Here is a 14,815-nt window from a genome sequence, read left to right on the forward strand (position 1 = left end):
TGATGGTTGCTAAAAACTAAAACAAACTTGGGTTAGATAAACTTCCCCCTCTTCTGTGAGTGTTGCATATATGTTGTTGGGTGGGTAATGCTGAGAAGTCTTGGGACTGTCTAGCTGTACAGAAGACAACAGGATTTAAGAGGTGAAGATGAATGCGTAATGAAATATCTCTGGCTACACAGTTTTTGCACTTTCTATTGATGTATTCTTTGCAAATATTAACTTTAACATACTTGTCCTTAACAGCGACCTGCAGCAGATGAAGTTCTTCGAGAGGGTCACATCAGCCTGTCAGGTCTGCAGTTACGTGCTCACGCAATGTTTTCAGCGGAAGGTCTGCCTCTTGGAAGTGATACTTTGGAATATGCATGGCTGATAGACGTACAGGCTGGCAGTCTTACAGCCAAAGTTACAGCACCACAGGTACTGTTTAGAAACTATTAGCTTTGAAGTATTACCTTTCTTCTTTCTTGTAAAACTGGTGTAGCATGGATTTTTGGAAAGCATGTGATCTCGGCTTAATTTGGGTGCATCTGTGCCTTAAGTAACCTTAACTTTATAGTTTGAAAATCTAATCATTTCTGTAAATGGATAGGAGATGCTAAATGAGCTGAATCTGATATTTGTCTTCAATGTAGGTATAACAGGGTGGCTAGTGTTATATGAGAATTTGAAAGGATGATGGTAACAGAGCATGAACAAATCGGTAGTGAATACTGTTGTCACTACATGTATGTTACATCTGTGTATGTTAATGTACTTTAATACTGATTAGAAAGGCAACCACAGTATCTGCATTCACTTTTAAGTGGTTTAATCACAGAGTAAATAATACTTCTCTGTAAACAGAGCAGGTGTTTTGGGATGCTTTCAGCCATAAACTAGGTAATGTGATGAAGAGGAGAAAGGAAAATCTGTTCAAAGGGTTTAAGTATGACATGACTTAGTTGTCTGTGATTTCCTCTGAGGTTACTTTTATTTTGTGATGCTGACTTCTGGAGATGCAGGTTTGTTACCCCTGCTGGTTAACTCTCTGGGAAGGACAAAAGAAGTATTCAGTTGTGACTGCAGCAGTCTGAAAGGCAATTTGACACTTGGATGTAAGGTTCTTGGAGATATGTTGGCATTTGCATGAAGGGATGCGGCCAGCAATAAGGATATTAAGTTGAGCATCTGGCAAGAATTCAGCTTACAGATAAAGTTCTGGCTTTCCATAGAAAGCTATGGACAAAGCCACGTTTTAAAGTAGGAGACAAATGAGATAATTTGTGGGAGCGTAGTATGGGCAGGCCTCAGCAGGAAAGTGGCTGGTAGCTCAGTCATGCTGCTCACTGCATAAATTCTGATACTTGGTCCCACTGGAACATAGTTTGCTTTCACAGTATTGGATTCTCTTAGGTCAGTCTTAGCACTAACTCTTCCTAGTTTTACCATTTGTTACTTTTATTTTTCCATATATAATAATGGCTCCAAGTATACAATAGGCAGATTGCTTCGATTTATTTCTGGTGTGGGCTGCCAGGTCTTTAAAAAAGGCTGCTTTGTCAGTGTATTCTGAAATATGAGACAAGTACATAAATTCTGTTTAGTAGTTACTGTTTGGGTTGTTTTTGTAGGGTTTTTTATTGTTACTTTTTTAAGACTTCTATATCTTCTTACTGCTCTAAAAATTGGCATTGTTTTCTAGGGTTAAACATATATTTCATTAGGAGACACCTGCAGCAAATAAAGTCAGAACAAGGCATACAAGCAATTTCAGTAAACCTAATGAATAGACTCCAGATATATTTTCATGCTACATGTACAGACTTTTGTGGCAGTATTTCCCCAAATGCTACCACTGATTTAGATACGCTTTAGTATTTACTCCACTGCTCTATGCTTCAAAATTGAACTTAGTTGATTCAAAGTACTCTAAGGTTAGAGAACGTTTCTAAATGCTTGATGCAGCTGAAGGATTTTCTTCCCTTACAAAGCCATTCTCGATTGTATGCTTCATACAGGATTTTTATTTTATTTTTTGTTGTCAGTACTGCTATGGAGCAGAACTTGAATTTGCTGTTTCAGGGTCATTGGCTTTTTTTCTCCCATAGTGTGATGTATTGCAAGAATTTGTGAAGGGACAACACTAAAGGGAGGAGGAGAGATTTCGTGCAGGACAGTCATAGCTATATTAAATTCCATTTCAATTACTGCTGATTTTAAGTGCCCTTTCCTTTGGCTAGCCAAAGAAAACCCATTACCCTCGCATAATACAGACAGACAGTCATGAATCATTTCCTTTATGAATGAGCTAACTATACAAAAAAACTTAAATCAACAACAGGCTAATTACTAGGTCTAGCGAGGTTCAGCAGTGTTCTGGTTAGCCAGTTTCCTCCTATGCTTTCTGAATGCAACTCTGTTACTTATATACAAGGAAGTCTGACATTTAAATTATGAATGGTAATAGCGTATTTTGAAGTAATTTTTTCAAGGTAAAAGGAGGGGAGCTCTGTCTTTATAATGAAGTTCTCAATTGACTGTAATAGCAAAAACTGTTTCCTTATATTAAGAAATAATTTAGGAAATTGTTTAATGTCACAGTGTTTTCCATGAAAAACTACAGAGACTTGCATGTTGTGGTGCACACAAAAATAAAAATCAATCTTGAATAACAGGAAATAGACTAAGTGTAAGTAAGGTAGTGCAGCCAGGATGTTATAGTGGGGTCTTTTGTTTGTTTTTGCTCCTGCTCATCTCCCAACCTTTGGTGATGTTCTTTCAGTACTCTGTCAAATACCAAAAGTTCATTTTGCGTACTTATTATTAGGCAATGTGTTGTCACTTGCTTACAGCTTGCATGTCTTCTGGAATGGGGACAGACCTTTGTATTTCATGTGGTATGCCGGGAGTTTGAACTGGAAAGGCCAAAATCTGTAATAATATGCCAGCATGGAATTGATCGTCGGTTTTGTGACTCTAAGGTAACCTTTCATCCATCTTAATTGTTTGCTATATTTGCACAAGTTCTTTGGAACAGTTTAGAAATCCAGCCTAAAAGTTATAAATACACACGGAGTTTATAGTCAGATTGGATGTTCCCTTTGATAAAGTATAGCTAATTTTGCTTTAGAAAGAAAAGCGGTTCTCTCTGGATTTTCCTGTGGATATGCACAGTGTTTTTGTGCTCTTTTAATTGTTTTGAGAAACCGTATCCACAGAAGTCATGCCTAGTTTCTTACCTCTGCTGTCACAGTTAAGAGCCAAAGGTCATACTCCAGTGTCCCTTAAGAGACAAAGGTCATACTACCTCTTGTGCTCCTGGCACATTTCCATGGTACTTTTTCATCCCCTATCCTCTGTTGCTGAAACAGTGCTTTGCTGGGAGACTTAAGCTGACAGCTTATAGGCTCCATGCACTTTTTTTTTTTTTTTTTTTTAATTTTTGTTAAACATTGGACTCTTACTTAACCATCATGTCGCTGTGGATTCTGCTTTTGGTGCTTGTCTCTTAGAATCCATGTGGACGGTCGCTTGAAGACCAAAGGAGGCTTGCCATATATTAAGTGTGAATCCTGGATTTCATCTCTTGACAAAAACTGGAACAAAACAAGGAGGATGTCATGTTCTCTATTAGGAGATGAGACTTGATTTGCCCTTTGCTGGTGGAAGCCAGGAGAGCCAACTGGGTCCCCTGATACTGCTGGACAGCAGAATTAAACATGCACTAGTGAAAATGAACCTCAGCACAGAAACACCCTATCTCACGCTTACGTTGATAGTGTAGAATAAGTAACTTTTTATTGCTCTAGTTTTAGGCATCTGTTAAACAGAACAGAAATAAAAGGATAAGCAGAAGTTAAACTAAAACTCCTAATGTACGTATAAATCTTTTTTCTTTTTTTCTCCTTTTTCTTCAGATGAACTGTGTACCTGGGCCATGCCCAACATCTGATGACTTAAAGTACACTATGACACGCTTAGCCATGGATGGAGCAGATCTGTATGTGGTAGAACATGGCTGTGCCACCAATATAAAGGTAAAAATATTTCTCTTAACAGCAATTAAAATACTCCTTTGTCAACAGAGTTCTTGGTATTTTTCTGATAGAATAGCTACCTGAATTTATCGCTTGCTTACATGCAATGGACTAAGCAAACCTTCTGAAAATTCAAGTGATAAAAGGTTGGCTTGAACTGAGCCAGGAGTAGGTCGATTTGGCTTCTGCTTAGTAATTCCATTAATGATCTTGGAAAATGGTAAGGAGGAGTGGATGTCTGCCAAAATACACGTGGAAGCTGCAGGTTTGGTGTAAAAATAAGAAAACACTGGGCAATATACATCTCAGTGTCTGTACCTGAGAGCTAATAACTTGTGCTGTAAGCTAGTAACTCAGCAACTGGAAATGATTGATACGGATTGCACACAAGTCAATGCTTGATAACTCATGATCGTCTTATGTGATAGAGCTGTTTGAATTAAGGTTTATCTTTGGTAGAGATGGGAGAAGTGTTAGTGCCACTGCCTGACTGCTCTAGAATACTGCATGGTGTATCCTCTGTTCCAAAAAGGATGTGCAGAGAAGAGCTGATATTCTCTCCATTATCCTATCATACAAGAGGAAACTGGAATAATTTACTCAATGTAGCAAAATATAAGTTAAGAGACAGTTAAATTATGGTAACAACAGAAAAGGAGAAAAGTGCTATGCTGGTATAAGTGACTAGTAGTTGTGCTGTCCATTAATAAATTTGGTTTTAAAAGGTAGAGTTAACACGTAAGGTTTTGGGGACAGCTTCACAGTATGAGCAAGAATCTAACTGAAGTGGTAATTGTTTTAGACATTTTTTAAGGACATGCTATCATGTCATTTGAATGGCTTGCTACCTTGTGGCAGTAAAAAAAAAGCGTTTGAGCCTCCAAATTCTTTTGAGTCCAATATTAAAAAGCACCATCACAAATACTAACTGTGTTTGGAGGCATAAATATGAATGGCAGTATTTTCAAAGGCATCTTAACCTAGAACCACTGTAGAAAATTATATCCTGAATGTGTTTCATTCAAATTTAAAAAAAAGGTTTCCAGTGCTCTTTTATGGTCTGTGACAGAGATGGGAAGTAATAATTTAATATTAAGCCTGTGGGTAGCTTTTCAATGGCCAGGTTCTTTTTCAGCTTTCCTTCTTTTCTCTGTGAAAAGTTTGAAAACTTGATCTGAAATTTCAGGTACTTCATGGTGGCTTTTTGGAGAGGACTCAAGCTGTGCTGGGAACTTGGTCCAATGTCTTCAGATTATTTGAAGTTTGAACACTTAAGTATGTGTGGCAGGGCTATGTCATCTTTTATTAGTGTACACCAGTGTTGGGGAGGATCAATACTGTGTGGGCAGGTGACTTAGTTGTACAGTGACCAGTTTCCACAGCTAAGTGCGGGGCTAAAGCAAGAACTTCGGGTTCATCTTTGGAGAGGATTGGCTCGTGCTGGTACTGTGCTTTTCATAGGAGAGGGGCAGCCTCCTCTTTGGTTCAGCAAAATCCTGGAGTTATGCCACTACAAGAAATGGAGTGTGATCTTGCAAGGGCTACTGTAAGACAATTCATATGGATCTCAGTTAAGGTTTAGGATCTGGAATTTCCTGAGTTTTTCAGTGTTTAACATGGCTGTCTCACTGAGGTATTTATTAGTTGTAGAGTTAATACAGCTTTGTATTCAAAGTACATAATCAATGTTTTAGACTAAGGACATAGAATGATATATATCATGTCAAATCATTTATCTGATTTTGAAACTTTCCGATTTCTTGGTTTTTAGATGGCCGTAAAGAATTTAATAATGATTTAATTTTTTAAAGGTTCATTACAACATCTGTCCAAAGTTGAGCTTTTTTTTTGATCCCTTTACAAAAGGAGACTCCTAAGTAAAGATTTTATTTTTGTTACTTAAAAACTGGCTGAAACTAATTTCTAAGCTTGCCTTCTTTTGTGTGTGTGCACGTGCTTGCATATAAAACTGGTTCTCTGTCTGTTTTGGAGAGAATAGTTTATCGAGATCTTTCTGGAATGTAGTAGGTGGTGTGTTAACTGGTTCAAGGCTACCCTTTCTTTATTTCACTCATGACTAATCAGAGTTCATGTTTTAAATCATGTTTTCAGATGGGTGCTATACGTATTGCAAACTGCAACCTCCACAACCAGTCCGTTGGAGAAGGTGTAAGTGCTGCTATTCAAGACTTTCAGCTGCGACAATATGTTGAGCAGGTGAACAATTGCAGAACTGGTCTTCAGCCAATATTAAGGAGGGCATATTGGCTGGAAGCTGGCTCTGTCAACTTGGGGCTCATCACTGCTGACATTGCTTTAGCTGCCGATCATCCTTCTAAACATGAAGTGCAGAGACATTTCTTAGAAACACATGATAACCGAACTAAGAGGTAAGAGATACAATTGAAGGAGATGCATTTGAATTTTCTGGGGTGTGTAAGTTAATACATTCATCTAAAGATGGAGCATTTTTTGCTTTTGATTTTTCTTTTTTGTTTACATAGATTACAGTTTCTTGTAAATTTTTTTTGAAGTATGTTGAATGCTTAGCTATGGGGTTGGTGGTTTGAATGTGCTTGGGCTATACAAAATCATATGATTTTTGCAAAACTTACTTTTCCCTCTGCCTTCCCTTATACCCCAAAATGAAGATCAGGGAGAGGAGGGAATCAAATTTGTCCTTTGTTCTCGAGCTGAACTGAAAACAGGCCTTAAAGAGTCCTGAGCAAGCTGATGAGCAGCTGTGAACAAGATGCCTGGTGTAACTGTGACTTGTGTCTCCCCAAAGAGCAGTTGCCTCTGGCATAAGCAGCATACACCAGTGTGGAGTGTGTTTGCAGTGCTTGCCTCTGTGCGGAAAGAAAGGGTTGTTACTATTAACATGTATTGTGGCAGGTGGATGTAATCTATGCCTCAGCACGGTTGCTTGAGCACTGCATATACATTTGTGATTTGCTCCTTTGTGGAGCTAATCCTTCATTTTATGTCTGACATCTGTGTTTCAGATACAAATCTTACTAACTCATTTCATGCCAGGTGAAATAGGAGCTCACATACAAGAGGGGAATATCTTTTAATCTTGTTTTCACTGAATTTAAATGTACTAAGGCTGATGTGGTCATATTTTTGTTTTGTTTTCTGGTTTTCTGCCTTTGGCTAGGTTGTGGTTTTTGTGGCCTGATGATAATTTGAGGAACAAGAGAAGTAAGAACAAGTGTGGCTGTCTTGGTGGTTGTCGATTCTTCGGTGGCACGTTAACAGGACTAGATTTCTTCAAACTTGAGGAACTGACACCTTCAAGCAGCTCTGCTTTCTCAAGTACAAGTGCAGAATCTGATATGTTTTATGGGCAGTCTTTACTGCAGCCAGGAGAATGGATAATTACTAAGGAGATTCCGAAAATTTTAGATGGTGAGAATGCATTGTAGTGTAATTTTACTCTATTTTGCCCAAAAGTATAATTTCTTAACTACATGTTAATATTTATAGTCTTTCCAATTCTGATTAATGAGTAGTACTTGTTGCACCCTTGTGCAAGAGGTCTTGTAGTGGCATGGGCCCTTCTAAGAGCTGACAGTAGCTTGAAAGTAGCAAGTAAGCTTTCGTATGCTAAATTTTTATATTAACATGCAACTCCTTTCTGAGTAAAAATAAATTTTTTGTCTTGCATGTGTTCTACTTATATAGAAAGCAGTCTACCAAGACAACCTGATGTTTTGCTGCTATGATTTTATTCATTTTTGTTAGTACAACATGCTACTATGTGTATGCATTTCAAAACAAGGGCTTTTATTTAATAAGGGGTTGGTTTTTTTCAGTGGGTAGGGAAGACACCATTGCATTTGTGTTATCAGATGTTCAATTTTTCTTTTCTGTTTCTGATCCTAGGTAAAGGAAATGGTGTAAAACGAAAAGATTGGGATTGCAGATCTGTGGGTATAGAAATAGAAAGAAAAGCACAACATCTAAGTCTACAAGTGCCATTGCGCTCCCACAGCTCCTCATCATCTTCGGAGGAAACGAGCAGTTCCAGTGCTGCACTCCCCTTGCTTGCAGGTGAGAAGGACAGCCCATCATCAACGACTGAGGATCACTTGGGACAGAAGGAGTTCTTGTCTGGTGCAAAAAGGGAAGATGGTCATGGAAGGTTAGTACTCTCTGTCCAGGTAGAAATATAATTCGACTCTTGAACATGTTGTGACAGAAAAAAACCCTTGTATTTAGCAATTTATAAAGTGTTGGTTGTTCCCTAATGCTACTGCTGAAATGTGTATCCTGGTTTGAATGCAAGTTTGGATCCCTCATAGGGGATGGTTACCTGATCTGGGTAGAAAATCCAGCATGTAAGACAACAGCACTTGCTGTTCATGTTTGTTTTTACATCCCCGATATGTAGACAAGTGGACTACTAAGTGGCAGAATTTAGTATGTAATCGGCATTATGAAAATAATTGTTATGCTGATAGAAAGTCATGGAATCACTGAAGCGTTTGACAACTTCTGTAATGTAAAAAGAGAAGCATTATATAATAAAATAAGCAAATGAACCTTTAATTTTTGTTTCCAGTGTTCCAGTTGAGGGTGCAGAGGGCAGCCCTGCATCCCCTGGCAACCAGGAAAGGCCTGTTGGTCAATCTCCCCTGAGGTCTCCACTGAAACGGCAAGCATCCGTGTGCTCCACCCGGCTCGGGAGCACCAAGAGCCTCACGGCAGCTTTCTATGGAGACAAGCAGCCTGTTCCAGTTGGTGTGCAGTTCAGCAGCGACGTGTCTCGCAGTGATGAGAATGTCTTGGACTCCCCAAAGCAGAGGAGGAGCTTTGGTTCTTTTCCATATACTCCATCTGCAGATTCAAACTCATTTCACCAGTATCGCTCAATGGATTCCAGTATGTCAATGGCTGACAGCGAAGCTTATTTTTCTGCAGCGGAAGAGTTTGAGCCAATAAGTAGTGATGAAGGTCCAGGAACCTATCCAGGGAGGAAGAAGAGAAAAAAGCAAGCTCAGAAAATTGAATATAGTAGAGGGTCTATTTATCACAGTGTAGAAGGGCCCTTAACAAGCACAGTCCATGGAGAAATTAGTCAAGATGTTAAAACATTGCCAATTAAGACTCATCCTTCACAGGCTTCATTTGTTTCGGCTCTAGGAGAAGATGAGCATGTTGAGAACATGTATGTCATGGAATCTGAGAAGACTGTTGAAAGCGAGCAAATAACTTCTCAGCAGCCTGTAATGGCATGTTACCAAAATTATCTTACACAGTTCCAGGTGATCAACTGGTCAGTAAAGCATCCAACTAACAAAAGAACTTCAAAATCCTCATTACATCGCCCTTTAGACCTTGACACGCCAACGAGTGAAGAAAGTTCGTCATCTTTTGAACAACTTTCTGTCCCAACATTTAAGGTATGGAAGATGGGGGAAGAAGGAGTAGAGAATGGATAAGAATTCAAAAGAAGTTAAAATTGCTTAGTACACTTGTTGTGTAAATAAAGCTGTGAGAAACTTAGAACTTCTTTGCTTTTGGTTAAGGAATACCTTGGATTTCTAACTTCAGATCATGGGCTGTGTGGCTGGGAGGTTGTGGAAAAGAAAAGACGGAGTTATAATTCTGTGGATAAGATGTGTGTTCTGAATTGTCATTATTGCATATCATTCAACAGGCAGCATTTTTAAGTGCAACTGAAGGATATTTATGTGAGTTTTGTTTAAAATATATATTACACAGAAGTTCAGTAGCAGTACATTTAATACTCATAAAGTATAATCTAGGCTGTAAATGCTTTATTTCAAAGTAAAATTGAAACTCAGATTTAGCGAATGATTTTTGTAAAATAATGAAAATTACTTGGTAGAAAATAGGTGCCTAAGCTCTGGAATTTAATTTGTTATCACTTTGCAGCAAAAGTCTTGTGTGCGTGCAAGTCTTTCGTAAATTATTATTTGAAGTCTTTTTTTATTAAAGAAATTAGTCACTATCTATGTAAAAACTTCATAATCTAATCTCAAGTCATTTAAGAAAAATAAACCTAGGAGTTTCTATATACTGTATTGGAGAATCTGCACATGAGGGATTCTTTTAAGAAAAGAACTGTAAGGAGAATCTTTATTTGAAGATTCCTTGGGTATTTTTTTCATATATAGAAAGAATGTAATAAATATTTTTGCACTTTTGTCTTAGATTGTCAAACAGGGTCTCACAGCTAATTCATTACTGGACAGAGGCATGCAGCTTACAGGATCAACATCTAAGTAAGTTAAATACTGCATAACATTATTAGCATATTTTTTAAAAGTAGTATTTTCCTCATACACTTGTTAAATATTTTTTGGCTCTTGCTAGCCATTCCAAAATTTGATTTGTAGCAGTAGTTTTCAGCACAGATTGATTTTAGAACAGAGTATTCTATTACAAAATGTTTGGGTTTGGCTTTGGCTTGGGAAAGCATTAAATGATTTCACTCATATGTTTTCAAGATTACGAATTGCAACTTAATTTAAATGAATTTGGGAGGTGCTTATGGTGCTTATGGCAAGTGTCCATTGCATTGCCAAAAGCTGACCTTGAATCTAGGGAAGGGCCTTGCCCTGGGATTATGTTTGTGTGCTTTCTAAGCTGTACAGTAGAAGAAACCTGCCATTATATGCATTCTTTTAAGAATTACAATGATACCAGGACACTTTTGTATTTTTTTTTACAAACCTACATTATTAATATGTACTTGACTTGTTTAGTACACCTTATACTCCTTTGGAAAAGAAGTCTGCAGAAAATACAGATGATGAAACAATAACTGAAGAATGGACGTTGGATCACCCTGTCTTCCAGACACGGACAACGGCAATAGTGGAAGTAAAAGGAACTGTAGATGTAGTTCTGACTCCTCTTGTAGCAGAGGCACTGGATAGGTAATTAATTCTACTTTTACTACTGCAGTGTTAATTGATTATGCCTAAAATTTTCTAAAATCAAAGCTGTTTTGTTCAGCAAAGCTTTAGATAAAAGGATTGAATGACGTGACTGATGGAACAGTAGGGCCTTGTACCCAGTGAATGTAACTCTGCATTTCCCATGAAGAAGCTAGAACAATGTTATGCTGACCTGGGAGGTGCCCTTTATGTCTGTCAGTGCTTAATTTTTTTTCTCTGTAGTGTTAATTAAACATTATTGATGGTATGCCACATGAAACTGGAAGTTTAAATAGTCTGTTGTGGGCTTGTTTCCTCTCACAGGTATATAGAAGCAATGGTGCATTGTGCTAGCTCTCGACACCCAGCAGCAATTGTTGATGATCTGCACTGCAAAGTTCTTCGAGATGCTGTACAGAACAGCAAAACAAGCTTCTCAGAAAATGTAAGAAAGGGAACAAGAAAAATGCACAAATATTTGAAAGAATATTGTTGTCTATATTTTACATAGAAAAAGTTTTAATTCAATTCAGTGTTTTGAGGTATAGTAGCTAAATGCTGTATTAATTTGGAATACATATTTATTTTTATCTCGTGCCTAATATACGTGCATTTTTCTAATCGACTGTTATATACTGTCTTTCAGTTACCAGAAATCTCTCTTGCAGGACCAAAGTGAAGTTTTTCTAATTTGGATGGTCAACTCAGTAGCTACAGTAATTTGCATGAGATCATACTTTCTGTTCTTAGAAATTACTATAACTTATATTCTTATGTATTATATTCATATCAGCAATACATTATTATTTTACAGTAGTTAAGGAGATAGTCTCTGTGAGGTAGAGGAAAGTTCAAAGTAAGCTGTGAAAATGCACGTGGTTTTTTTTTGCAGTTCATCTGATACCTTAAAAAACTAATTTAGCTTGAAAAGAATTGTATGGTAGTTCTAGAGAATTAGGAGTTCTTTCTGTCCAAGTTAATGACCACATCTATATTTTATGATTTCTTAGACTTCACAGTGTAATGGACACTAGTAACATACTTCATAATAAGTTGTTCTACAAAACTTGTATATGCAGAACTCAAACTTTCAGCTGAAATCTGGTCATTAGAAAGTTTATTGCAGAACAGCATTGCTACCCTTATGGATTTAGACCTACCGTATCTGTAAGTGCTACAGTCCTTGTTCTAGAAATCATGGTATTGTGCTTTAAATAAAGTCAGAATCTCTTACTGCTTCAGTGCTAATAAACTGTCCTGTTACTCTTTAGCTTAGCAGCTCTGAGTTTCAGTGAGAATAAATTATTTTTTCCCCCCTCCAAGTTATCTTCGAAGCAGGATATTAGAGGAACAAAAATAGACACTACCACTACAGCAACAACAAACCAGGGACCAGCACAGACCAATCTCTCACTTAAGCAAGATAATGTGACAATTAAAGGTCTTCAGGCCAACGTTACTGTACCAAAGGTAAAAGCTTTTTGTTTAGCTTATTAGTAGACACATGCCTCACAGATTACCCTTATTTTGCATCCCTACTAGTTCCCCAAAAGCTTAAGTAAACCTATGTATTTGTGCTAGGTAACTAATGTTTTGAACAGGATAGACTGTTTTGGAGCTGCTCAGTTTTATTATGGTAGGTGTACAAGTTAAATAACAACCACTGTAGGGATAACTGACTACTATGTCTTTAAATTATGTTTTTACATCTTCTATGTGTGATGGTTTTATCTTTTATTTTTTCATTTTACTAAGAAGTGTGAGACAAGATTGTATCGGAAATTAGTGATGTACACTTAACGTATACATGTTTTCCTAAATTTCTTAACTCTTTCGGGGAATTCCACATATAGGTGAACCTGTGTTTACTACAAGCATCTGTTGATGAATCCCCAGGAGTGTCTTCTGGCAAAACCGTGACTCATGTTTCATTAGTAGCTTTGTGTTTTGATAGAATTGCTACGCAAGTTCGTATGAATAGGTAAGAATAGTACATATCTCTATTTGTGGCTCTTTCTTGTTAAGTTAGTTCAAAGACTTACAATGATGCCAATTTTTTGCAGTTCTGAAGAGTACTTGAAAAAGTTGTCATGACTAAGTTAAGCAACGAAATGCTGTCTGTGTTTTATAAGTTAACATCTACTATCTAATCAGAATTGCAGTTTCTTTAAGAAGTGGAGGAACCCTTCTATAATGTTTTTGGAACTTTTTGGTTTTAACTCTTTCTTGCTTATGTCATGCAGGATAAAATTAAATTTTTCAGTACTTTTCTACCAAAGCGTATGTATCTTCTATCTTACAAAGAATTAGTCGTAACACTGCTGTGCCAATGTCACTGGAAGTTTTAAACAAAAATAATCAAATGAAATATGTCTGTCTTAGATTTGCTTAATTGTTTTTTCTCCCTTATATTCAAAGGGGTATAGTTGAGGAAACGTCAAACAATGCAGAAACTGGGAGGAATTCTGTCACATTTGATCGTTACATCCAAACCAGTAAAATGCAGCCCCAGTCTTCTGGCTCACTGAGATCCAATGCTGGAGCAGAAAAAGGAAAAGAAATTGCTGCTAAATTGAACATCCATCGTGTTCATGGACAACTTAGAGGCCTTGATACAACAGGTAAGCCTTTTTTTTTAATTGTGGAAATGTCAGTTTTCATAAAACTAATTGGTTATAGTTGGCCTTGAACTTGTATTTTGGTTGTGGTCTTTTTTTTATCTACATAGATAACATGGAGATTTTGCAGATACTCTAAAAAGAAGTTTAGGATAGTTACTCTGAATTATTTTCTGTTATTCTACTAAAGTGCTAGATTTAAATGTAGGCAGAGTGAAAACTATCAAGACAAACTTCTAAGCAGTTTGTGTGGCAGATGAGTTGCATTGTAAATGTTGACATACACTGGTAAAATTTACAGCCTGGGCTCCCTTCCTCCCAGTTGATCTCTTTTCAGCTATCATTTTTTGTCATCTGGTGCAGGGAATGAATTATGCTTACTTGCTTTCTTACTGCTTTCTAACAATTTCAAGGGAGGTATAATGTGCAAGTTGTACTGGCAATTTCAGCATGACAAGCTGTAGATTTTTAACTATAGTGACTATAAAACTGAAAATGAGATCTACCCGATTGTCTTCCTTCTTGTTTGTGTTAAAGAAATTCCTTCAAGAGGCTATGAATAAAATTTAGTTGCTATAACCCCTGATCTGGGAAAAAATGACAACAGTAGAGGCAGTTTTTGTTAAAACTGATTCAATTTTGATGGAATCTATACCAGTTAGTGCCTTGTTTTTCTCTGTCCCATAAAGAATAGGAATCTTTAGGACATGAGGAAGTGCTCTGTGAAGCAAGTGTGATTAAAACCCACACAATAAACAAAAAAACCAAAACCACCACTGTACAAAGATGAGTGAGTACATGAAATGGGAGGAGAACAAAAGCAATAAGAGAACGTTAAAATGGTTAACTCCATTTTTACTTAGTTATGGGTAGAATCTTAGCAGTAGTGTCCTGTGTTAGGTATGCTGCAGACATTCAAGAAGGCCAAGTAATTTTTGAATTCTAACCAAGAAAACTCAATCTTCTATTTAAAAGGTTCGAGAAGTGTCTTTCTAGGGATCTTAGCATTTCACATATACTTCAAAAGGGATTGTGGTTAGAAGTTGGAGGCAGAGAGTGAGGATTGGAAGGGATGTAAGTTGACTCAGTGTAGTTCTTTTCCTCAGATATTTGACATTTAGCTCTGTGTATGAGTTAATAGGTAACAGGTATAAAATTATTTAAAATGTTCCTTCAGAAATGCCACTAGAAGAAAGGATTTATATGTAAGCTACATCCTAACATCAAAGAAATCAAGGTGGCATAGTACCCTCCTGGATCTTAG

At 37.2% G+C, this 14,815-nt stretch overlaps 1 protein-coding gene across 3 annotated transcripts in view; it reads left to right on the forward strand.

The window, feature by feature from the left end:
* KIAA1109 (KIAA1109 ortholog) overlaps nt 1–14,815 on the forward strand; it is a 126,053-nt gene that overhangs the window by 45,857 nt on the left and 65,381 nt on the right. For all 3 annotated transcript variants that reach the window (XM_010575572.1, XM_010575573.1, XM_010575574.1), the window contains exons 22-34: nt 247–423; nt 2,838–2,966; nt 3,903–4,022; nt 6,135–6,412; nt 7,183–7,433; nt 7,911–8,169; nt 8,590–9,430; nt 10,206–10,276; nt 10,760–10,933; nt 11,258–11,378; nt 12,257–12,403; nt 12,787–12,914; nt 13,352–13,554. In XM_010575572.1, the coding sequence (XP_010573874.1) occupies nt 247–423; nt 2,838–2,966; nt 3,903–4,022; nt 6,135–6,412; nt 7,183–7,433; nt 7,911–8,169; nt 8,590–9,430; nt 10,206–10,276; nt 10,760–10,933; nt 11,258–11,378; nt 12,257–12,403; nt 12,787–12,914; nt 13,352–13,554 (2,899 nt within the window). The remainder of the gene's footprint in view (nt 1–246; nt 424–2,837; nt 2,967–3,902; nt 4,023–6,134; nt 6,413–7,182; nt 7,434–7,910; nt 8,170–8,589; nt 9,431–10,205; nt 10,277–10,759; nt 10,934–11,257; nt 11,379–12,256; nt 12,404–12,786; nt 12,915–13,351; nt 13,555–14,815) is intronic.

Source organism: Haliaeetus leucocephalus, unplaced genomic scaffold (assembly GCF_000737465.1).
Source record: "Haliaeetus leucocephalus isolate CR32 unplaced genomic scaffold, Haliaeetus_leucocephalus-4.0 Scaffold484, whole genome shotgun sequence".
NCBI lineage: Eukaryota > Metazoa > Chordata > Aves > Accipitriformes > Accipitridae > Haliaeetus > Haliaeetus leucocephalus.